At 40.4% G+C, this 25,497-nt stretch overlaps 1 protein-coding gene across 18 annotated transcripts in view; it reads left to right on the top strand.

Moving 5' to 3' along the window:
- CREM (cAMP responsive element modulator) overlaps positions 1-25,497 on the top strand; it is an 81,566-nt gene that overhangs the window by 53,188 nt on the left and 2,881 nt on the right. For 11 of the 18 annotated variants that reach the window (XM_084782003.1, XM_084781994.1, XM_084782004.1 and 8 more), the window contains 3 exons: positions 6,174-6,362; positions 18,571-18,606; positions 21,490-21,646. In XM_084782003.1, the coding sequence (XP_084638129.1) occupies positions 6,174-6,362; positions 18,571-18,606; positions 21,490-21,646 (382 nt within the window). Of the gene's footprint in view, positions 1-6,173; positions 6,363-12,861; positions 13,250-13,815; positions 14,006-18,570; positions 18,607-21,489; positions 21,647-25,497 lie in introns of those variants that run through there. The other 7 variants (XM_084781996.1, XM_084781997.1, XM_084781999.1 and 4 more) reach the window with 7 other exon arrangements.

Below are 25,497 nucleotides of genomic sequence, written 5' to 3'. Positions count from 1 at the left end.
TGCAGGCTTTGGCTTCAATCTCCAGTACCACAGTCAATTGGTTTGGTCAAGGAAACTCTGTTACATCTCAGGGGAATATCCTGAGGTCAGCCACCATATGATAGCATTTGAGAGAGTGTTAGCAAAGAAAGGTACTTGCTACATAAAAGTTAAAATACAGTGAATTCATAAACCAAAAGTGAAAAGAAAATTAAATGTCTTAAATGTAAATGAAGTTTAAAAATATATTTTATATGTATGGGTAGTTTTTGTGTGAATATATGTATGTTCATCATGTGTGCCCCTGGTGCCTGAGGAGGCCAGAAGAGAGCATCGGATCCCTCGGGACTGGAGTTAGAAACAGTTGTGTGCTGCCATGTGAGTGCTAAGAATCAAGCTTGGGGCCTCGGACAGAGCAGCCATGTGCTATCAACCACTGAGCCAGCTCTCCATCCCCAGGCGATTGAAATTCTTTAATTCAGTAAACTGTCTTCTCTGAGGAAAGGTGTTTTAAACCAACACTCTCCCTCTACTAGGGAAAGGCTGTCACCAAGACTGTACATTCCTTTTGTAGATATCCCATGACTTTTCCTTTCTCCTACTGTGTTTCACTGAGAACCTTTAAGACCGAGTCTCCCTGACTCATTTTTTCATTCTTGTATATCATAGGTATGTGGGTCAAACTAAAATCCACCTTAATGAAAAGACAAATATGGACATATGTAATGCTTAAAGAATTAAAATATGTAACTAGTTTATATTAATATATAGAATGTGTTTTATTATGGCATATTTATATAGGTACATATGTATCATAAGAATTCAGAATCCTTAGGATGCTCATATGAATAAACACTTCTCACAAAGGCAATTGGTTTTTACACATTCTAAAGAAACAGTGTTTGTTTATTCTCAGCAGTGACATTGCTTACATTACTTCAAGTAACTTTTAAAATTATTTATGAAGTATGTGTCATGTAAATATGGCTCTTTGACCCTTGTGTTGCTGTTCTCATGACTACTATGATTTAATATTTTCTGTACCTCTGGCTTTTAAGACTCAGTAATTAGTCTGCCTTTCTTGCCATTTTGTCTCCTTCTGTCCCAGCTCCCTGCCCTAGCTCCAGTGCTGGGTAACAATACAAAGCCTTCTGCTTTGTGCGCTGTGCTCTGCCATTGGCCCACTTCTGCTGCTTTATTAAATGTTAATGCAGTAGGTGGCCATAGTGGCACACAACTTTTATCCCAATACTTGGGAAGCAGAGGCAGGTTGATCTCTGTGAATTTGAGGTTCCACAGTAGGCAGGGCTCTGCTGTATTGAGAGCCTGTCTTAAAAAACAAAATGATGATGATGATGATGATGATGATGATGATGATGATGATGATGTGGAGCTAGGCATGGTGGCCTTGAATCCCAGCACTTGGGAGAGAGAGATGCAGGTGAATCTCTGAGTTTGAGATTAGCCTGGCCTACACAGTTAGTTCCAGGATGGTCAGGGTTGCACAGAGAAACCCTATCTCAAACAAACAAATGGACAAATGAAAAACCCCAAAATGAAACAAAATACATATACACACAAATAATGTTGTGATATTTCAGTTTTGAATATTTCAATTACACATTGAAATTAGATTAGAATTCTATCTGCTTAAATATTTAGATGCTTACGCATTTGAATTTTATACAAAAGTCTAGGCTTAAAAATACACATACATCAACTGACAAGGGCTTAGGTGTTACTTTAAACGGAATGTATTGTGCTCCTTTGCTCAGGAATTTTCCATTCTTTGTTGTTTGTTTGTTTGTTTTTGAGACAGTCTCACTGTGTAGCTCTCACTGGCCCTGAATTCATAGATATGTGCCTAACTCTGTCTCTGTTTACCCAGTGCTGGTATTGAAGGGGTGTACAGCCATACCTGGCTAGGTTTCCAGTTTTTAAATCCATCTTTTCTGTCTTTATCAATTAGATAGGCCCTCCAATTTGCTTTTTGGGTCTGGGGAGGTATAAGTCAGTTGGTAGAGTGCTTGCCATTATGCATGAAGCTGTAGGCTCTATCTCCAATGCTGCACGAAACTGAAAGTAGCTATATGCACACTAATCCTAGCTCCTGGGAGGTGGAGGCAGGAGGACCAGAAGTTCAAGGTTATGTTCTGTTAAAGTTCAAAGCCAGCTTGAGACATGAGACCCTGTCTCAAAAACAACAAAAGTATCTTTTCATTTTACTGAAAAATTTTAATCTTCACCTCACAAATAATATTCTTCATCCTTTAATAATATTAAGGGTTTTCATAAAAAGTATATAATGTTAGTGAGTAATGGAAGTAACAGATTTTTGGCATGGTTTTGTGTCATAGAAATATTTGGGATTTATTGCTTTGGACTAGCAGATAAGTTTTGTCATGCTGTCTGATAACATCCATGGTATGTGGTTTATTGTGGGCTGGGAAAAATAGAACAGGGTTAATACTTATTTAAAACTAAATCTAACTATGTGAGAATGTGTATTAAAGACATTTGTATAACGATCTAAAGTTAACTTTGTAGATACATACTTAGTAAATAAATGAATTGTATTTCATCTGGACAAACGTGTTTTGTTCTGGTAATTCACATCTGTAGCAAAAGCTGGCCTCAAATTCAGGATTTTTCTGCCTCGTCCTCTAGAGAGCTGAGATCATAGGCAGGTGCCATGCCAGGGTAATCCAAGCTATTTTTAAATTAAGGTCATTGTATTCAACGTTCAGCCAGGAGATATTGGATGGCCTTCTAATTATGGGTTATAAGCAACTTAGCAAATGTGTTTATTTAGTTAACAAAACAGCAGAAGCCTAACCTATTTTTTCTCTACTACTGTAAACTGAGAGTATATTATCAGGCTTGGATCAGCTAAAAATGAAAGTTTAAAGTTTAGATGAATATACTATAACTTCAATTTAAATTTAATGAAAGTTGAAATTTTATTTTACGTAATGCTCTTATGGATATAATAAAATAAGTATGGTCTAATTTTTTTGTTTGATTTGATTTGTTCTATTTTTCAAGACAGGGTTTCTTTGTGTAATAGCCCTGACTGTCCTGGAACTCTCTGGGTAGACCAGGCTGGCCTCAAATTCACAGAGATCCACCTGGCTCTGCCTCCCTAGTGCTGAGATTAAAGGCTTGTACCACTACACCCAGCAGTGTGGTATAAATTTAAAAGATACTTTTTTATTTGCTTGAGTCCTAGTCAATATTTATGAACAATTTGGACTCTGCTAACAAAAGTGTGTCTGTCAGAGATGGAATCCTGTCTTCCTTTGTTGAAGGAATCATTCCAAGAAAACATTAAAAAAGGCTAAGTTTGGTTTGGAGAAATGCTGCCTCTGGAAGTATTTTTTCAAAGGACTGGACTCTGCTCCTGGCACCCATTTCAGTCAGCTCACAGCTGCCTGTAACTCTAGCTCCAGCCAGTCAGACACCCTCATCTGGCATCTGAGGGCAGCTACAGACACAGACACAGACACAGACACACACACACACACACACACACACACACATACACACACAGACACACACACACACACACACAGACACACACAGACACACACACACACACACACACACACAGTAAAATTTTTAAAAAATATATAAAAGCCTAGGTCCCTGGAGTAAAATGACTGGGAGATAGAAAGATATTTTATTTTCATGATTACCAGTGGCCATTCAATTGTTGTGAAAACTCCAGAACCCCACCTCCCTAAAAAATGTGGCTCAAAAGATAGGCAGGGGAAATGAATGACAGAGATATTTCTTCACAGCTGAGCATGATAGGGCACGCCTCTAACCGCAGCATGTCGGAGGTCGAGGCAATGGGATCAAGAGTTCCAGGTCATCTTCTAATTCTAGGGCAACCTGAGCTGTATGAGACCCCACTTCAAAAACTTGAAACAACAGATAAATTTCTTTTCACTGTTATATTTGTTAAAAACTTTTTGTAATAGCTTTGCTGTTTCAGGTCAGGGTCTCAATGTAGTCTAAATTAGCCTGGAACTAATGGCAGCCTGCCACACCTCCAAAGTGCTAGGCACACACCACCATGCCTGATGATAAGTTTTATTGTTTTTAAAGGCTAAAATAAAATACATATTTAAATTCTCTCAGCAGATCTTATTTTCCTACTTCTTATCTTGATTGATGTTTATTAAAAGCAAGTTGTTCTATCCTTGGGTATTTTGGCTTTTGAAGTTTCCTGCTTCCATCTATTACTGCAGATAGCCCATCTCTCGAATCTCTGAAGCATTAACTTCTGTTCTCCACCAGTAGATCCCCTTTGAATGGGAAGAGCTTCTGTCATTTCATAATGCTAAAATCAGAAGCCCTGTCAGTATAAAATACGGAAGGCTGATGCAAGAGATTGATCAGTAGAAATGTTAGCCAATGCCTGGCATGGTGGCATGTGCTAGAGCCAACTGTGCTGTGGGGTTGGTGTATGTGTGTGTATTTTTAATTTTAATTATGTTTTGAAAAATATATTTTAAATATATATTTGAAATAAATGGCAGAAAATAAAGTGACAGACTCTTAATATTATAATATGTTTATGTTATGAAAACAAAATTTTAGTTGGAAATTTAGGAGAAAAAAAATTACTTTAAAAAATACTAAAAAGCACTCTGGGAGGGAGAGGCCGGCAGATGGTTGTGAGTTCAAGACCAGATCGCTGGCCAACAAAGCGAATTCAGGATAGCCAAGGCTACACAGAGAAATCCTGTCTCAAAACCAAACAAACAATACCAAAAAGTAAGAAAGTAAGACAAAAATAGGAAAAAAAGTAATTTGGTACTTATCTCAGGATTCTAATAACTGCCCCAGAGCCTGATACTGTGTTGTTGAAAAACTCAGTTCTGAGGGTGATGATGTAGTTCTCCTTATAAAGGGTATGCTCCCAAAGCACAAGCCATGGGCTCAGTCCCTGTCGCTTCAGGGAACTGCGCATAACGTTGCAGCTTGTAATCCCAGCACCACGTGGGCAGAAGCGGGTCATCCTTGGCTAGCACGTGAGTTCACTGTAGAGACATGGGATACATGAGACCTTGTCTCCAAAAAAAGAGAAAATTCAAATTTTGTAATTGTAGTTTGAAACCTTTAACTCAGAGTTGCAAGCTCCTTAAATGCCTTCCTTCTTCCTTTTTTCCCCTTACTTTCTCCTTCCTTTCTTTTTCCTCCTTTCCCTCCTTTGTGTGAATGCTTGGGGCTGAACCTTGTGCCTAGTGTGTGATCTGCATATGCGCTCTACACCCTCAGCTCTTAAAACCGCCTTATGGATTGGAGGGATTGCTGAGAGGTTAAGAGCACTAGTTGTTCCCCCAAAGATGCTGAGTTCAACTCACAGCAACCACTAAATGGCTCACAACCATCTGTGGTGAGACCTGGTACCCTCTTCTGGCCTGCCGGTGTACATGCAGGCAGAACACTGTATACATAATGAATAAATAAATCGTTTTTTTTTTTTTTAAACCTGCCTTATATTTGGACAATAACTTAGAAATTTAGTTAGGTTATTTAAAGTACAAGCCTAATGTAATTGCAGTGACCATTTTCTAATTCTCAGAAGAATGTTGTTTATAACCAAAAATTTTGAAAGAATAGGTAATACTTTCAAGCTGGACTTTCTATCTGCCTCTTCATTCTCCTCTTAATTCATTTAGTGGAGGTTCCTGGAGAGCTGGCTTAGTAGTTGATAGCATGGGCTGCTCTTCCAGAGGCCTCACAATAGATTGCCAGCACCTGCGTGGGAATCTCACAGCTGTGTAACTCCAGTTCCAGGGTATCCAATGCCCTCCTTTGGCCTTCACAGACACCAAGGATGTATGTGGTGCACAGATACACGTGTAGACAAAACATCTAAACACATGAAAAATAATAAAATAATAATTGAATGGAATGGATCCCTGGAAAGAAAATTTTGTGGAGTCTAGAAATAAAAAATTTCTGAATGCAGAATACACTTAACAGTAAAACCAAACTAAAATATATTTGTGTTGATAATCTTTTACAAAGTTCACCCCATGATGAAGAAGCTAATGCTCCTTTATTAGTCCTACTTAGAAAAGTAATAGTGGAAGTGTTGTAGTGTATAGAATATATGTATTCTCCCAATATGGCTAAATTAATTCAGAATTATCTAATATTTCTTCTCTTTTTCTATTAAGTTGCTATAGCGCAAGGTGGAACAATCCAGATATCTAACCCAGGATCTGATGGTGTTCAGGGACTCCAGGCATTAACAATGACAAATTCAGGAGCTCCTCCGCCAGGTGCTACAATTGTACAGTATGCGGCACAATCAGCTGATGGCACACAACAATTCTTTGTGCCAGGCAGCCAGGTTGTTGTTCAAGGTATATTTTATTAATCTAATACGTTTAGAATACCTGTGGGTTTCCATGTCACACCTTTTAGTGACTATCTGTAGTGTTGTGAAATACACGGGCAGATTTTTAGGAGGGATGGGAGACACGTTAAAAAGTTGAAAGGAATGTTTATACTGCAGAGAAAATAAAGTATGGCTTTCACTGACTGAAGAAAGGGTAATTCAGAGCAGCGTGATAAAACAAGGGGAGGTGGGAACATGAATGCGTTTTTAAATTAAGTGAATAGTTTTCATTTTGTGTAACATGTACCAAATGTATTTTGAATTTTTAAATTTTCGTTTATTTTGTGCGGGTCGTGTGTGTGTGTGTGTGTGTGTGTGTGTGTGTGTGTGTGTGTGTGCAGTGTTCACACTATGGCATGTATGTGGAGATCAGAGGACAACTTTGTGGAGTCAGTTATCTCTGTTCACATTTTATGTGGGTTCTGGAGATCAGAGTCAGTTTCTCAGGCCTGTGCGGGAAATTCTCTGCTCACTGAGCCATCTCATCGGCCTCTAATATATTTCTATTAATTTTTATGTATATAGTCAGTGATACCTTGAATGAGTTTTTTCCTATCTTATTTCTTCAGGTTGGATTTTCACACAACTCATAGAAAAACAAATGCTGATTTTTTTTTCTTTACATCCTTTACATTCTTCTTAGTGTGGAAGGTCCTCATTCTAGTTTTTTAATTTCATGTTTTTTCTTTTTTTAATTATATTTCTTTTTTACATATACATTTATATTATTATATATATATAAAATAAACTACTTACAGAAAGAAGAATCACGAAACAATCAGAATTATATAAGTGTTACATTCATAGTGTTTTGGCTATTTGTCTTTGGCAGTCTTGAAGAAAACATATTTCCTATCTTGATGAGTCTAAAATTCTGAATGTAAATAAATATCTATCATATCATCTCTATCAATTTAAAACATCTGTCTAGACCTAAAAACATCTTAACCCCTAAACAACTAAGCTTAATTTTAAGACTAAACCATCTGGTCTTTAACCCCATCAGAGACTTGAGAAGGAGTAAAACTTAATTGCCTGAGAAAACCAGAAGTGCAGGTTAGCAGCTTCCAAAATGAAAAAAATGACAGAGACAGTTTGCTGCCTGAACAGTCACCCAAAACTTGCTATAATGGTGGAGCATCATCTCCAGCCTTCTGGCCCTATATCTCTGACAGACGTATTCACGAGGCAGGAACTAGTGAGGACTTGTTTACTATCTCTTTGCAGAGTTTGGTCATGGACTCTGCCTGCATCCAAGCTTGCCCATTTGTAGACAGAGTTCTGTCTGTGACAAAAGCGAGGACACTTTGACAAGACAGGTTAATTCCTAGCAATACTCAGCCTACCCTATACTAGTTCGATTTTTTTTGTTTGTTTGTTTGTTTTTTGTTTTTTGAGACAGGGTTTCTCAGTGTAGCCTTGGCTGTCCTGGAGTAACTTTGTAGACCAGGCTGGCCTTGAACTCATAGCGATCTGCCTGCCTCTGTCTCCCGAGTGCTGGGATTAAAGGTGTGCACCACCACTGCCCGGCCCCCCATTCTAGTTCTTAAGAAAGACATCTGGAGTGAATTAAAACAGGATGTGACCTGTTTTTATGTTTTATGTTACCTCCTAGTTTAGTTCAAACTGGGTTATATATTACTTTAATTTCATTCAGCTGTGCTTATGTTAACTATAAAACATGTATTTAATACAACTTAAAGATCATGTTGTAATTCTAATCTTTTAGGTCTATTTGTTTAGAATACACTACACACATTTTAAGAAAAGTAATGTCTGTTCTTTATTCTTGGAAATATTGGCCAGCTGACCTAGAACTTAAGCAATTCCCCTGCCTCAGTTTCCTGAGTGCTGAGATTCCAGGCCTGTACCACTATGCCTAGTTGCTGAATCCCTTCACTCTTAAGGACTTGGGAAATGAGTGTGAGGTATAATAAGAAGTATATGGAGTCTGAAAAGGTCTGTGGAGGTGGCTCAGGGGTTAAGAGTGCTTGCTGCACAATCAGGAGGACTGAGCAAGTCAGGTGCTATGCACATGCCTGTAACCACAGCTCCAGAGAGGATGCTGGGGTGGGGGGCTGTTTCTGAGGCGTTCTGACTTCCTTCCTAGCTGAGAAAACAGGAGCCCCAGGTTCAAAAAGAGATCCTACCTCAAAGAAACTGGCAGAGACTCAGAGGAAGCCAACTGGCCACACACATACCTATGCACATACACTCTACACAGATACAGAAACACATATAAACAATAGCAATAATAACTGCAAAAAGCAACCAAATAAATCTATCCTTAAAGTAAGATGAAAGAATGAGGCTGGGGATGACAGTGCATGTCAGTAATTCCAGTACTTGGGAGGCTAAGGAAATAGGATTTCTCAAGTTTTTTTGTTTGTTTTGGGGTTTTTTTGCTTTGTTTTGTTTTTACTTTTTCGAGACAGGGTTTCTCTGTGTAGCCCTGGCTGTCTTTGACTGTCTTTGTAGACCAGGCTGGCCTCAAATTCCCAGAGGTCACCTGCATCTGCTTCCCTGATTAAAGGCTTGTGCCACCATGCCTGACTACTCTGAGTTTTAAACTAACCTAGACTAAAGAGGACCCAGCCAGGATTCTATTGAGACATCCTGTCCCCCAGAAAACAAACAATAGAACAAAGACCAGGGGGAAAAAAGAACAAAATTGGTAGCATTTTATGGGGTGAAAATAGTTTTCTTATATTCAATGTATTTAATATAGTTATATTAAGTTTATTTAATATAAGTAAAACTAATATTTTTCTTACATTAAAATTAAAACCATTTGTTAAGTTTTTCCTATGCTCCTGAACCTTGTTTGTTTGTGTAAATTAATAAAGAATAGTCCTTTCTTCTCATGTCACCTGTTTTAAATGGATTAAATCCACAAAATTGATACATTTTAAAACTTTTCCTTTATCGATCTATCTATCTATCTATCTATCTAATCATGCTTTGGGGGTTAGATAAATATATATTTATGCTTTTGGGGTTAAAAATCATTTTCCACAAGTTTCAAACCTATTTTATTTCACTTCTATGTATGGGATATACACGTATACAATTCTGGGTTTGGGTGGATTTCTGCCTTCCAACTGCTGAGATTGTAGGCATGTACCAGGCCTAGTTTTTTTTTTACATGCGTGTTGGGGACCAAACTTGTGGGGACCCTCAAACTGGTATGGCAAGCATTTATGGACTAAACAGTTTTTTCAGCCTCTTCTTTTGCTTTTTCTGTTTCTGTTGTTTTTAAGCTAAAAACCCAGGAGTTACCCTTCACTCTTCCTACCCCTCCCTATCCCCATGGGTAGTGAAAAGGTTTTCATTTCTCCCTCCTTCCTGTCGTCATCCTAGCCAGGCAGCTGTCCCTGTGGTCTGAATGACCACAACTCTCCCTGCAGAGCTGCTGCAGGATGGGCAGGGAACACCAGGCCATCACCTGGGCTGAGATGCCTTTTCTGTGATGCAGCTGCATTTGTTCCCTTGCTCTGAAAAGAAACCTCTCCACCTGCACCTCTTGGTGCTGACACCTGTAGCACCTTTTCAATGCTCCTGATCATGCTGGGGCAGAGGTCTGTTCCTGGATCAGTTTTGGGGGAACACTACCTCAAGTTTCATTCAAATCCTTTTCACCACCTTCTAATGATGCAGGGGGCCACTAAATACTTGTACAAGTGAGACATTATCTCTAGTATCTCTGCTTCTAAATTATGTCCTTCAGTTTCCGCAGCCTAAAGTGGATGTCCCAGCATTTCACCTAAACATTCCCTTCATCTGTTGAGACGTAACACTGTCACAATGGAATGCCTTCACAGTTCACATCGGGGTGTGTGTGGCTCTGGAGATGGGGAGTCTAAGAAGCAGTGCCTAGGGAATGCCTGCGGACTCACACATAGCCATCGCCTCCGTCTTCTTACAAGGTGGAAAAGAGCAGGGGGCTCTTAGGGCCTGGTTAAGAACACTGAACCCATTTATGAAAGCTCGTTATATAACAGTACTTGGGAGACACAAACAAATGTCTGTTAACCAAGCTCGGCAGCAGTGTTGACAGTGGGGTGATTCTACCAAAGTCTGGCACGGTGAATCAGTGGGTTAATTGGGGTTGCTTTCAGGGGTGCAGGGGGCGGGGAGGTTACTTTTCAGAGCGAGGGAACAAATGCAGTTGCATCACAGAAAAGATACCTCAGCCCAGGTGATGGCCTGGTGTTCCCTGCCCATCCTGCAGGCAGCTCTGCAGGGGGAGTCCCCTCTGCTCAGCAACCATTACTACCTGAGCAGTCATAACCATGAGGAGGGCCTCATAAGCCATACAGTTCTGGAGCATCTGGGAGACCTTTGTTTACTTGTAAATCTTAGGGGCCTCATCTTACCACTAGAGGAAGAGAAGGGATGTTTTAATTAGAATAAAATCATTACACAGAAGAGCTCTGCTTTCAACACCTAATTCCTCTCCATACTGTTGCACTGGGGTTAGGCTTTCCACACAGGAATGAGGAGCTGCATACACATTTGCTCTGTAGCATGGTGCCGGACTACACTCAGAATGTCAGTGAAGGTTTGTTATGTGTAGGCAAACTTAGACATCCGTTGTGTAGCCTACCTCTCCCTCTTGCCCCCTCACAGGCCTTCGCCACTGATTGTTTCATTTCCTCTGAGAGGCCTTTCCCTCTCCACAGCCTTCATGTTTACTCCTTGTCCTGACAGGCACCCATTCCTCAGCTTCTATACGTTATTCAGGTTTCATCTTAGAGAACACCTCCTCCAGGAAGACTTGCCTGATCTTTCAGATCTGGCCTAGGCAACTCCACAGTTCCCACTGCACCTTCTTAGGTAATAGGTCACATGTCCTGTCACTCCGTGTCCTGCCTCAATAGTAAGTTCCATTTGCATTCTAGCCTTTAGTGTCTGGCAAGATCTCTGTCATGCAATACATGTAAATATTTTTCAAATGGAAGCGATATGGTGGCATATGCCTATAATCCCAACCCTTGGAATTATCAATTTCAAGGATACAGATGGAGGCCCTAGTCAAAAAAGAAGAAAAAAAAATCTTCTATCCCTGGGAATGCTGTTGTAAGGTCAGACCAACAGTTTAGCTTAGGACTGTATTAAAGTTTTCCTAATCACAATACTCACTCTAGAAATGACCCATCCCCCATGGCACAGTGGTGCATGGCTGTAATCCCAACACCCAGGGATGCACAAGTAGGCGGAGCTCTGTGAGTCCAAGGCTAGCCTGGTCTACAAAGGACAACCAAGGCTACACAGAGTAACCCTGTCTTGAAAAAAAAAAGTTTAAAAAAAATTGTGTGAGCATAGGTACATCACATACATGTCAGAGGAAAACTTGCAGCAGTTAGTTCTCCCCTTTGACCAGAAAGGCCCTGGTGATCAGACTCCGGCTGCCCTGCTCGGTAGCACACGCCTCTCCCCATGCAGCCTCTCCTGGGCCCTCTGCCGCCCGCCCATTTATACGCATAGTTTGTGATGTTGGTGCTGTCCCACGACAGCTTCTTTACTCGTCAGCTGCAGTTCCAGTCTCATTGCCAGGGCTCCACAAAATTAGTAGAGACATGGACAGACAGTTTATGCCCTGTGGTAACCTTATCAGAGCCTACACATAAAGTCCTTGCCTTCACTGCACAATGCTCAATTGAGTGAAGTAAAAATACACCAATTAAAAGGAATCACTGCGTCCCATGTGGTGGTGCATACCTTTAATCCCAGCACACAGGAGCAGAGGCAGGTGGAACTCTAAGTTCCAGGCCAGTTCCACAGTGAGACCCTGGCTCAAAGAAAAGAAATTATGACATAAACACATCATTAATATAAAGTCAGGTTGAGTTTTAATGATATAAGAGAATGGATTTTCACAACCCACTGGGGGGTTGGGTGGGAAGAAGGTCTTATGTCAGGGTTTGTTTGTTAGTTTTCAGTAAAGGTGACAAAGTATTCCAGGCTGTGAAGCCTGGTATGCCTCAGAACATATGCCAACTTTGTGGCATATGGTATTGTGGCCTTGGTATTGTTAAAATTTCAGTTATTATCCAGCTTTTCATGTGATGAAGTCTCATCAAGTGATCCAAATAAAAGTTGGCATTTAAAAATATGAATAATAATTTTAGCTATGAATTTTAAAAATCACTAAACCTCAAGGTATTACAGTGAATCACACATTTCTATTTCTATGGATGAAAAAGCAGCAGGTTCACACTAGCATGGCAGTAAAGGAGGCTGCTTTGGCACGAATGAGTGTCTAGACTCACTGCAGGTGGGGCCGAGCATGTTCCTGCTCACTCTGGGAACAGCTGGATTGAGTGCTGTGACAGCAAATGAAAGTAACTGAGTGAAGGCAGCTTGGTAAGTGTCAGTGAAATGCATTTTTCTGCATCAACTGTCAGGAGTTTTTGTTCAGTCCCCGGAATGTGAATCTGCAAGTACTTCCTTCTTTTAGTTCTGAGGAACAGATGGGGCTCATTTCTCCCCGTGTCTCCACAGCTCCACGAGCTACAGCCCTGTGACCTACCTTTCTTTCTTGCCTTCTTGCCTTTCTTTTTTCTTTGCCAGAGTCCAGTTGAAAAGATTTTTATGTCAAAAGTGAGAAACAAGCACATTTGGATGGCTTATTACAGGAAGCGTTTTTTACAGGGCTTTGGTTTCAGTGAGCTGCTGTGTGACAAAGCAAATTGATGGCAGTGATAGGCTGGTGATGTCACTGTGATGTCAGTACTCCTACTTATCTTACACATGCTTGCTAGTTTGGAACACTTTATTTTGGACTGTGGTACGGCCAGCAAGACCACTGTATGCAAAAGCCCAACATGGCTGTAACTGGGGAGGAAACTGGTAAGAACTTAAGGGGGGGGGGCTTTATATTCGTTCTGCAGTGTTCTGTTTTAATACAGAGTTTAGGAGTATTTAGGAACTTCTGTGTGTTTTAGGAAGTGTGATTTCCTAGTTGTTTGTACAGAAGTTTCTTTTCGTGCGCGTCTGCACGTTCCGCCTGCTTTCTAAAGCCAGTGGTTGTGATTGTTTCTTTACAGTGCGATTGATTGTATCTTTGCTCCAGGCTTTACTGCTCTGTTGACTGAGGCAGTGATCTGCGTCCCTCTCCCTGCCTTTCTCTTCCCTCCCTCTACTCGTATCTAGCCGTTCCGCCTCACTAAAATAAGCTAACATTTTTATCTGCAACCTGTTGCAAATTCAAACTAGCTACCAGTTAAAATATCTGATGGCCATGTTTGAGCTACTAGGTACTGGCTAGCTCCACACGGGATAGGGGAAAACAGTGCGCTAAGAATGGCTGTTTTCCAGCTAGATCTTTCCTCCTGCCTTTAAAAAATGCTCTGCTCTTCAGCTAATTGAGTTCAAAGGGCTGACGTCATTACATTTCCTGGAATCGTGTTTCAGCGGGGAAGTGGAAAAGTTAAACTCCAAGTGAGCTGCACATTGACGTCAGCTCCGAGTCATGTTGTGATTTAGTCAGTTCCTTTCTGCTTTGTCAAGCTCGGGCGGACAGATTGCAAGTTTGTTAACTAGTTCACCACCGCCTCAGGCTTGGGCAGCGTCCTCTGTTTCTCTGACTTAAGCATTTCTCTTGTGGTAAGTATCTGCTTGAAGATGGAGATAGTCAGGGCACCTGTAATGCTAGGACAAGCACAGCTCAGGGGCTGTTTGGCAAGCTTAGTGGGAAAGTCTCTCGTCCTGAGAGGCTGCCCCTGCACCTGCCTAGTGACAAGTGGGCTATATTTAGGCTGGGTTTTGATGCTTGCTAGATCTATAGGAACTTGGGATTTAGAGGGCCCCCTAGTGCCCTGTCGGGGACATGCTTGTCTGTCACTGTTTCCTTAGCCTTTACAGCTTTGTAGTAAGTTCATTGGGTTTTGCTTTTCTTATAGATAAGTGATTTTGAAATACTGAGTTACCAATGACCTTTGTGCGGTTACAACATTGTTTATTCATTTGGATTCATTTGTAACCCAGTTTTGAACTTGCAGTTGACTTGAGAATGAGGTGGCTTACATGACTTCCCCACACTTCAGCTCTTTAGAGTCACTGGGGCCCAGCCTTCCTCCTGGGCTGAAACACTAGAACAAGAAAAGCTTGCATTGCTTTGTTTCTGAGATGGTCTTTGGGAGCTGTGGGTTTGTCATTGGTGCCATTGCTTTGTTTCTGAGATGGTCTTTGGGAGCTGTGGGTTTGTCATTGGTGCCATTGCTTTGTTTCTGAGATGGTCTTTGGGAGCTGTGGGTTTGTCATTGGTGCTTTCTATGAAGTCTGTAGATGTGTTGCTGATTGCAGCAGCTCTGGGATGCCTGAGGACCTAAAATAACCAGACCTTATAGTGTGAGCCTAAGATCAAGGACATTTTTAAAATGCATGGTTTATTTTAGAGAAATTGTTGGTTTCTTTTAATTAAAATTTACATTTCTATTCACCACTTGACTTTCATAGCAGGAGAGAATAGTGACACAATAACATAGAGTAATCAAAATACTAAGTATATTTAAAGGTGAATAATGGATTTATATTAAATTTTTAGCCATTGTGAATTACATATTCATATACACTTATTTTGTTAGAATGAATATATCATCTTTGAATCACTTTCTTCCTCCTCCTCCTCCTTCTTTTTCTTCTTCTTTTCGGTTTTTCAAGACAGAGTTTTTCTGTATAGCCTTGGCTGTCCTAGACTGACTTTGTAGACCAGACTGGTCTTGAACTCACAGAAATCAGCCTGCCTTTCTCTCTGAGGGCTGGAATTTCAGGCGTGCGCCACCACGCCCTGCTGAATCACTCTCTTATAGTTTGATTTACCAGCACTAAGCCACGGTTTCAAATTTTAAAATTTCAAAAATACTAAAACTTATAAATGTTGAACAATATGGAACATTTTTTCACAAGAACTGACTGTAGTTTGTAAATAATTATTTTCTGAATCTGTCACTACTTCTGGCAACAGTGACATTTGAAAAGGTGCCATATTGAAAACAATAAGTGAAGTTTATGTCCTTTTTATTAATGAGCAAAAGCAGCACCTTATTTAAGAACATTCTCAGCAGTGTAGCCAAGAGGCTCTTAGCAGCACACCTTTGAGTTCTTGTCTCTGGGATAGTCTGGGTTGTCAAGCTGAGGAAACTGATTTGATCAGGGACTTAGAAATTTTTGACCATAATCAGCATTTTATATCATGATACAGTGGCATATGTGCCTCACTCTGAATTTATTCTATAAAGCAAGTTTTAAACAGAAGAGTAAGACAGAGAAGACAATTTTCCTATCATATTTTGTTTTTTGTTTTAAATGTTAGCTTGACTTGTGAAATTGATTTTATGACCTATAGTCTATAGTATATGCCTGAGATTTGGACCCAAATCAGGCTTCTTATGTTAATGACTGGCCCCAAAAAGTCTTTATAGCATTTCTAATAGGATCACTGAATCAAATAAAATAATGGTATTGTTGATTCTGTTTGGTGTAATGTAAATTTGTTATCTTTTTTTGTTTTTATTTGGAATTGATTATGTTAGGAGCCAAATTTCTTGTCTTAGACCCTGGATTGTAATAACTTATATTCAAGAGGGGTTTTTAGAATTGTCAAAAACAAACTTTTCAACTATTCGGATTTGGGAAATAGTATCTTAGTGTTTGATGCAGGTGAACAGGGATACATACCACTTTTGTGATTTCTGTTAGGAAAATTTGACATAAAGGGATGATTTTGATTAGGGTTTAACTTTTCAAGTTGGTATTATAGCAAATGATACGTGTATTGGAAGTAGACAGAAGAATAACCTGCTCTGAGCTCCATAAGGCTTCAAAGCTCACAGGATAGCCACTATGCTGTCTCCACTTGGCAAATACATTTTAACGCAATGTTTGGGATAGTTATTTTACTTTTTCCTGTCTCATTTTCCTATATGAACCTATTGCCTAATAAAGTAACCATGCCAACACTTTTGCATTTATATGTAAAATATAGTTTATGTAAGCATAAATTAAAGCATAAGTTAAAGAGCTAGCAAAGTACTCAGATTGTAAAGGAGACACAGGAAGATCATACAGATTGACGCACTGGAGGCCCGCATGGAGGAAGCCACATGAAGCACTGGAAAAGGAGAGGCACTTTACACTATGCTCTCTGGTCAAACAGGCCACATACTAGCTGAATGCAGGAGAGGGTAGGCAGGACCTCTCCCTGTTACAAAGCTAGCCAGCTCTGAAGTAGCTCAGGTCTTCAGAATCCTCTGGTTCTGCTCTACTGTACTATGCTGCTCTCAAGTTCACCTGACACTGATCAATAAATGCTAATGGAGTATGGATCATAACAGCATGCAAGACACAACCTTTAAAATGTATAAAATGAAGCTAGTACCACTTTAAGTTCTGATAAGGCAATAGGGCATTTTTCTTCCTGTAGAACTTAAATTTCACTATTCACAATTTCCTGTCTTTTTCATAGATTTCTTGACTTTTAAATTTTTCATTGAGCTGGGTGTGGTGGCGCACACCTTTAATCTCAGCACTTGGGAGGCAGAGGCAGGTGGATTGCTGTGAGTTTGAGGCCAGCCTGGTCTACAAATTGAGTCTAGGACAGTCAAGGCTACACAGAAACTCTGTCTTGAAAAATAAACAAACAAACAAACAAACAAGACTTTCATTGAATAAACAACCTAAGAAGCCCCTTTATGTGTAACTTGGGTTGAAGATGGTAATTATTTCATATTGTATATAAACATGTCAAAGTATCAGTATATACCTTGAATAAATATATATATATATATATATAATTTAAAATTGTTAACTATACCTCAATAAATAAAAAAGCTGAAAATATTTAAAATTTTTTATTTATTAGTTTGTGTGTGTGCAGGGTTGTGTTTGTGTGTTGTGTGTATGTGTGTGTGTATGTGTGTGTGTGTGTTCGAGCATGTGTGAGCACATGAGCAACTCATGCCATGGCATACATTTGGATGTCAGAGGGCAGATTTGAGGAGGTGGTTCTTATCTTCCATCAGGGGATCAGACTCAGGTTGTCAGGTTTGCATAACAAGTACTTTCACACCCTGAGATTTTTTTCTGGCCTTAATTTGAAAACATGTAATGATTTAATTCTGTATGGTCTGTATAATATAAGACTTTAGACACAGTTGAAAATTCTCACTGCTTGCATAGTCACTTTAATGTAAGATTCCATTTTCCTAGAGAAGAAGGAGCGATAGAAAGGGGAATTTTCTGACAGGTGGGACACAAGGCATGGAGAGGCCTGATTTGGGAACTAGGATCATTGATGTGCTGTTTAAGAGACAGGAAATTGAGGGAGAGGTGAGGGAGATGCTGGTAGCTCTTCGGAGCATTGGAAAAGTCACTCTTAGTTACAAGTATGACTGCTGAGTTACCCCTACTATTTACTCTGGGGTACTCTTTTTTTTTTTTTTTAGTTTTTTTGAGACAAGGTTTCTCTGTGTAGCCGTGGCTGTCCTGGACTCCATTTGTAGACCAGGTGGGCCTCAAACTCACAGAGATCTGCCTGTCCCTGCCTTCCCAGGTCCTGAGATTACAGGCATGTGCCACCATGCCCAGGTTTACTGCGGTGTTCTTAAGCTGAGTGAGATGACATAAAGGTGGAGACTCCAGTAGGCATGGTGGCTTATGTCGATGATCACAGGACTCCAGAGGCTGAAGCAGAAGTACGAGTTCACGGCCCTGTCCCCAGACACCAAAGCAAGCCAACAAAGCCCCTTGTATTCAAGCAGTATGCACCTCGGTAGATAAATGATTAAACAAAATGACAATCCTTTGGAGGTATTGACAAATAATTTTTCTCCAGAAGTTATCAAAATAAGTGTGTGAGGGATATTTGTTCCTTATTTCTTTGTTTTTGTATCTGACTTGTTTCCCTAAAGGACTAGGATTCATACACTTTGTTTGAGCCATCAGACTTCTTAGAAGGGGAACTTCTAATGGGAAAAATCATTGGTAGTGTTATAAACCTGTTAGTTACATAGAGTGTAAGTATAATTTGGAACACTGTCTTTCAGACATAAAGGGAGGGGAGCTAATATGTTAAGTGTCTGCTCTGTTCCAAGCACTGTGCTAGACAATTTGACATACGTTACAGGGTTTCTTGTGAGTATGAAATGAGATAATGTATCCCCATTTTACAGATGAGGAGACTGACCTTGCCCCAAGTCACATGGCTGGTAAGTGGCAGAGGTGGACTAGAGCCCAGATCCCAAATCCAATGCCTTTTCTGCTGTACCGTGTTAGAGCTTGACAAGAGAGGTATGAAGTTCATGTTCAGAATCGACAGCTCCAGGAAGTATTTTTCATGCCAGGAGTTAGTTTATTGGAAAAACATTATCAGAACCCTTGCCTCTAAGTTGCCAACTTAGATGTATCTAAAGTGTATCAAGGAAGAACAATGTCTTTTGTCGAGAATGCCAGATTGAATGGGCTTGTGGCATCTCACGGGACTTTATATATCTATGTGTTAAAGACACAGCTATACTAACATGTCCATACAAGAGTGCTTCAGACGACAGCATGCCTGTGCATTACCCTGAGGAGTTTAAACTTGACTTGGTAGGAAATACATCAGTCCATTAAGCACCCTTCACTTTATGCTAGATTCCAGAGCATAAAGTGAAAAGATGCTGTTTCCTTACTTGTCTGGACATTCTTATCTGCCTGAGAATAGACTCGAGGTAAACTATTATGGCACAAAATATTTTTTTTATTATTTATCTTAATTCATGATTTTTAAACCCCTACATATGACTTATGGATTCTCAAAATATAAAAATGAAAATTTAAAAACAGGTATGATGGCACCTGCTTGTAACTCCCAGCACTTAGGAGGTCGAGGCAAGATAATTGAAAGCTTAATGGCAGTCTGAGTTATATGGCAAAATCTTATCTAAAAATGCCTTACCAAAATAATTTGACTACCTTTAGTACTTATATGGGACAGAAGTTAGATAGGATAGGAATAAAATTGTCACCAGAGAATACAGAATGGTTCTTAGAAATTACCATTGAATTTACAATGTTGAGACTGATACTAATATAGACATGTTCTCATAACTTGTTTAAAAAAATCTGACATTTAGGTTCCTTTAAAAGATTTTCCCCATCATTTTAGTGTACTTTACTAAGATTACATTTGCATGTGTAGAATTTATTTAGCATTAGAAGTGTATCATAGAATCTTTGAGTTGTGATGGGAATTGAACTCCTAAGTCACACTTATTCCTAATTCTTCCTTAAATTAGTAAATTGCAATCCTGGATTTATGTTAAAACAAATAGAATGAGTACAAATCTGAGGCACAATGGAGCCACACTGCTCTTATATCTAAGAGCTAATATATCCGATGTATCATCTCCTGTAGAGGCGAAACAACTGAGTCTCTGTCCAGCAGCTTTGAACAGGGCCCAATTTGGGGTTGCCCTTGTCCTTCATGCTGCCAAGTCTGGCTCTCCAAGGAGCTGTGGCTTCTGCAGACAGAAAGGTTTTGTTGGTTTTTGTTTTAACACTGTTTTTGGTATCCATTGCATCTGTGAAGTGTCTCTGCCCCACTTCCCTTAAAAAATTAAAAGGATGCCCTTAAAGTAGCCTTTTTACATTCTGTTCTCACTCATATTATAGACAGTAACAGATGTATACAATACTGGGGAGTACACTGCAACTGTTGCTTCTTCGCTTTCCTGCCTTCCTCTTAGAAAAGAAGTATCTGTATTTAGGGGCATGGCAGCTGCAGAACTCTCTCTTACCCTCTCTGCACATTTCTAGTATTGTTTTTACACTTGCTTGTGAGCAGTTTCAAAGAACAGCTGGAAGCAGGTGTGCCTTCAAGCTGCCAGCTAAACAAGTGCAAGGCCCTGCAGCTTCTCCTTTGTCCCTGGTTATTGTGTTGCCTTCTGTAGAAAGCTCAGGAAGCCCCCGGCTGTGCCATTGTTTGAGCCTTTACTGACCTATAACCTCCTTCCCTAGCTGTGGGTAAAGAAAAGCAGGAGGACTGTGGCCCCTATTACAGCTCTTACTTCCTTTTACAAGATGACCGACAGAATAAGAGCCTGCCATGTTGCTTTATACATTATTTTCTTCTTAAATATTTAAAATTTGCACATCTGATGAGATGTCCACGTGTACAGTGTTTGCAGCTGTCATGAAAATAAATTTAGGACTTACCTCAAGAAGGTAGTTTAAGAACTTTACTGGGTTTTTTTCTTCCCCTTTTTCCTGTTATTGTCAACTAAATCTATAGCCAGTTAGATTCTTTCCCTTGTTTTAGCCTTTTCTTTTTCTTGTTTTTGTAATCGAAAGGCTTTGACTATCTGTTTCAGGTGTAGGCACAGGGAAGTCCCAGGTGGAGCATTCAGAGGGTGGCCATGTCCTACTTAAAGTATTCATGGTGACACTGGAGTTGCCTCCTCCTGCCTTGCTAGAGCCAGTTGTTAACATTCAGGACCCTTGTGAGCTGGTTGTGAAAATAGCTGGGATTAACACTTATCAGTGTACATATATGTTCACACATTTAAATAGATTCCACCAAAAGCAGCAGTGGTCCTCAAACGCTGAGCACTTCTAGTGACCTTCAGGCCATTCCCATTTGTGAGTGCGTCTCTTCCCAGCTTGGTGTTGAAGGAGGTCATTCTGGTGTCCTTGAACTTGCCACAGTGAGACTTTTTGCTGTGGAACTCATCAGGCTCTGCAGAGCAGGGTTCCCACTTCTGTACCCAAAGAAGAGTTCCCTACGGCTACCAGCACACCACTGATGCAGGCTAACTGAACTGTATCAACTACAGTAGCCTATTGGCTTTAGCCTGTGATAAAAAGAGGTCTAAAATGTGCTAAGATATTTTCTAAAATGTTGGGAACAGGCTAGAGTATTTGTAATATTCTAATTTGCTAAATAATGTTCTCTATTTAAGGCCCCTATAATACTAAGAACAATCATTTTTTACCTCTACAAAACAATCTCCACTGACATGTACAAAGTATCCCATTTCTAGGTTAATTTTGTGTAGAATATTAGCTAGTGACTTGGTGATATGAGCTTGTAATACCGTGTTCCCTTGCAGCTGCCACAGGTGACATGCCGACTTACCAGATCCGGGCTCCTACTACTGCTTTGCCACAAGGTGTGGTGATGGCTGCCTCACCAGGAAGTCTGCACAGTCCCCAGCAACTAGCAGAGGAAGCAACTCGTAAGAGGGAGCTGAGGCTGATGAAAAACAGGTAAAGCCCTGGGCAACCTAGAGCCACCATGGGAAGCAGCTGCCACTGTGGGGCTCGTAGTTAGTGTACCTTTGCTAAGCTGCTTCTCAGGTTAAGTGTTGTGTGGCTTCTTGTGTGTGCTTATGCTCTGCCCATGAGGATACTTTGTCTTCTGGCAAGTTCTGGTTATTAATGTTTTCTAAGCAGGAAATACATTCTTTCATATTGTAAGGGATATTAAAAGGTATGTTTTTAAAAACAATATTATTAGATTCTTGATTAAAACTAAAGCTGGTTTTATATATTTTGTGAAATAGTACTCTGGCAAGTAAATTTTTTGCCCTTCCCCCATTAGATTGGCATTGTGGATAGAGCCTAGGTCCTAGGGCATGCTAGGTGAACAGTGAGCTACATCTCTGACTCTGATTTTTTAGCTTCTTTATTAGTAAAATAAATTTAAATCTTAAAGCATTGTTCTTTATTTTATTATTTTAGCTATTTTGTATAGTTTTTACTACATTACAATAAGGACATGCTCTTTTGACAAGTTCTAGTAGAGTATAAATAAAATAACAAAAATTGCTCGTGCCCCTGCCATATGGACAATGGCAGTGTTATAATAAGTGTGCTTGTGGTCTCTCTCATCTTCTGCCTCTTGTGTTATGAGTCAGGCTCTTGAGTACCACCACATCTCTCACTATTGTTCCATAGCTCTGTGTCATTGTTTAGGCATTGGCACATCATATAAAAGCAAACTTAAATAATATTTTATTTATATGACTTGCATATTAATTTTTTAGTTATTATGTAGAATGAACTTAGTTTGCTCTTCAAATGAACAGAGTTTTCTAAGTGTTTCCCAGTATGTTTTGTCATCTATTCCTCAGTGTTAAATTATATCCTTATTGCAAACAAACAAAGCACATTGGGCAGGGTCAGCTACTTTCCTTGTCTATGAGCAAAAGCAGACCTGTGGTCTTAGACACAGTCTTATTAGATGTTTTCCACCTAATTAATCTAAGACTGTGGCTGCTGAATCCCAGAAACTCAGTTCTTAGCTCATCTTGCTCCTGGAAATGGTGGTTCCACGTCTGGACTTAGGTTGTTGAATTCACTGCATTAGTGTTTTTTGTTTGTTTGTTTGTTTTGAGACAAGGTTTCTCTGTATAACCTTGGCTGTCCTGGACTCTCTTTGTAGACCAGGCTGGCCTCCAACTCACAGCAATCTGCCTGTCTCTGCTTCCCTGAGTGCTGGGATTACAGGCGTGAACCACCAGGCCCAGCTACATTAGTGATTCTTTAAATGACAATTTGGGAGCTAGGGAGATGAGTCAGCAGTTAAGAGTATATAGTGTTCATGCAGAGGACCTGAGTTCTGTTCCCATCAAGCATATCTGGTGGCTCACAGTACCTTGTAACTCCAAGCCCCTCTTCTGTTCTCCAAAGGCACCTATACAGGCATGTGCTTACACACACACACACACACACACACACAAACTTAAAAAATAAAAGTAAGGCTTGGAGAGATGGATTAGCAGTTAAGAGCACTTGCTGTTCTTGCAGCAGACCTTGGGTTTCCCAGCTCCCATATGATAATTCATAACTGCCTGTAACTCCATTTCTTAGGCAACTGGTACCCTCTCCTGGCCTCCACAGGCACCAGGCATGCATATGGTACCCAGACATAAATTCTGGCAAAACAGCTATACACATAAAAATAGGGCTGGGTGTGGTGACCTATACTTTTCATCCCAGCCCATGGGAGGCAAAGACAGGCAGATCTCTGAGTTCAAGGCTAGCCTGGTCCACATAGTGGGTTCCAGCACAGGCAAGGTTACATAGAGAAACCAACTCAAGAAACAAACAAACAAAACCCAAAAAACAAAAAACAGAAACAAAACCACAAAGAACAACAAAAACCATACAACAAACCAGCAGGAGTGGCTGGAGAGGTAGCTCAGAGGTCAAGAGCACTTGCTGCTCCTAAGTTTGGTTTCCAGCATGCATGTCAGACTGCTTAAAACTGCTTCTAACGTTAGTTCCAGGGGATCTGGTACTCTATTGGCCTCCCCTGGTACCCACATTCTTAGTACACACATGTATGCACATACACACACACAGGCATGTACACAGACAAGTGTGCACACACACATACATACACGAGTAAGATTTTGTGTTATGGCTGCTTTGTTAATTCTTAAGTAATGGCACACACCTGTATTTATAATATGTAATTAACAATTACCATATATTTGGGCTACAAGTAACCAAGGGAAATAGAGGCTAAAACATATAGTCAAATTTTTTATCTTTATGGTAGATACAGAGGTATATACAGGCAGAAAAAAGGTCATGGTATCCCCAGGGACCAGAGCACTCCTTGCTGCTGCATCTTCAGTATGTACAGTTTATTGTCATGACAACAGGATGGCTGCTGTGGCTGCAGGTGCTGTCAGACAGGAAGAGTGGAGGATGGCTGTGGTCAGAGTGCAGCTGGCTCAGTTGGTTTCTTCCAAAGATTTTTTTTTTCTAGAAGACGTTTCTGACAGCTTTTATGTACATTTCATTAGCTAGAAATAGGTCCCTGCTGTAAGGGATTCTGAGGAGCATTATTTAGCCTACCAGGGTCAGCATCAGAGCCACACAAGAGAAAAGCAGCAGCAGATGGCTCTTGGGTGACTCAGCATTTGCTTAGTAAGTTTCAAGCACTTGTTCCTCCAGTTTCCTTAAGTCTTTCACAGTTCCCATGAGCACAGAGCGGTTCTAGCCTCATTCTGTAGATGAAGAGCTGGAATTGGAAATGATTAAAAGGCAGGTTGGCCAAGGTCATAGAACCAGAGGAGCCAGAAGTAGGCCATGCTGTCTGGCAGCTCTTTCTCTCAGAGCCTTCCTCTGTCCTTACTCCAAGGTCACCTCAAAAGGAGCTCAGTGTGAAGCTTCAGGCTGGACTTCACTGACAGGAGGCAGGCATTACAGTGAGCACAAGCAAGCTCAGGTGTTGGCTGACATCGATAACAGATACACTGGCCAGCAGTAGCTTTGATTCCTTTGTAGCCTGCACCATTTCCTGTTTAGTTTGACTTCAGCTTTGAGATTATGTAGACCAGGCTGGCCTCAAATGTGTGCTTCTCCTCCCTCCTTAACCCCCTGAGTGCTGGTGGTACGGGTGTGCGCACCTTGCTCTTCACCCTCTTCCTGCCTTGAAGTTTCTTCTCCAGGCTGAGGATGGATTTGGTCAAATGCAAGCCTGCAAACTGAGCTAACTATTAATAGAAGAAACAGGTGTTTTCCACAGCTGAGAATGCCTAGGAATGTGCCAGCCACTTGTGTGATCACCAAAGCTTTGTGCTCAGGACATTTTGACTCTAGTCACATTGCAAACATAGTTGAAGGGCTGGAGAGATGGCTCGGAGATTAAGAGTATTGACTGCTCCTCCAGAGGTCCTGAGTTCAATTCCCAGCAACCACATGGTGGCTCACAACCATCTATAATGTGACCTACTACCCTCTTCTGGCATGCAAGCACACATGGCGGGACACTGCATACATAATAAATAAATAAATATTTTAAAAAACACAGTTGAAGATGCACAGTGTGGATATTTACAGTAAGCAAGAGCTTAAGACCTGACTACACTGCCACCCCAATGTATTTAAGCTTCCATTTAATGCTTGTAGAGAAAGACTATCTTCTTTCTAGATTTAGAATTTAACATATTTAATGATGCAAACATAGATATTTATAAATAAATTTCAATTTCTTGGTGGAAGAGAAGTGAGTTACATTCCCCAACTGGCAGATATGTGTGCCTGGACATGCTGTCACTTTCCCCTGTGCACCATTAAGATTATGGAAAGGCTCCATTTACTTT

The sequence above is a fragment of the Acomys minous genome, assembly GCF_964271855.1.
Source record: "Acomys minous genome assembly, chromosome: 5".
NCBI classification, from domain to species: Eukaryota; Metazoa; Chordata; class Mammalia; order Rodentia; family Muridae; genus Acomys; species Acomys minous.
This window is presented reverse-complemented; position numbering and strand designations above follow the sequence as displayed.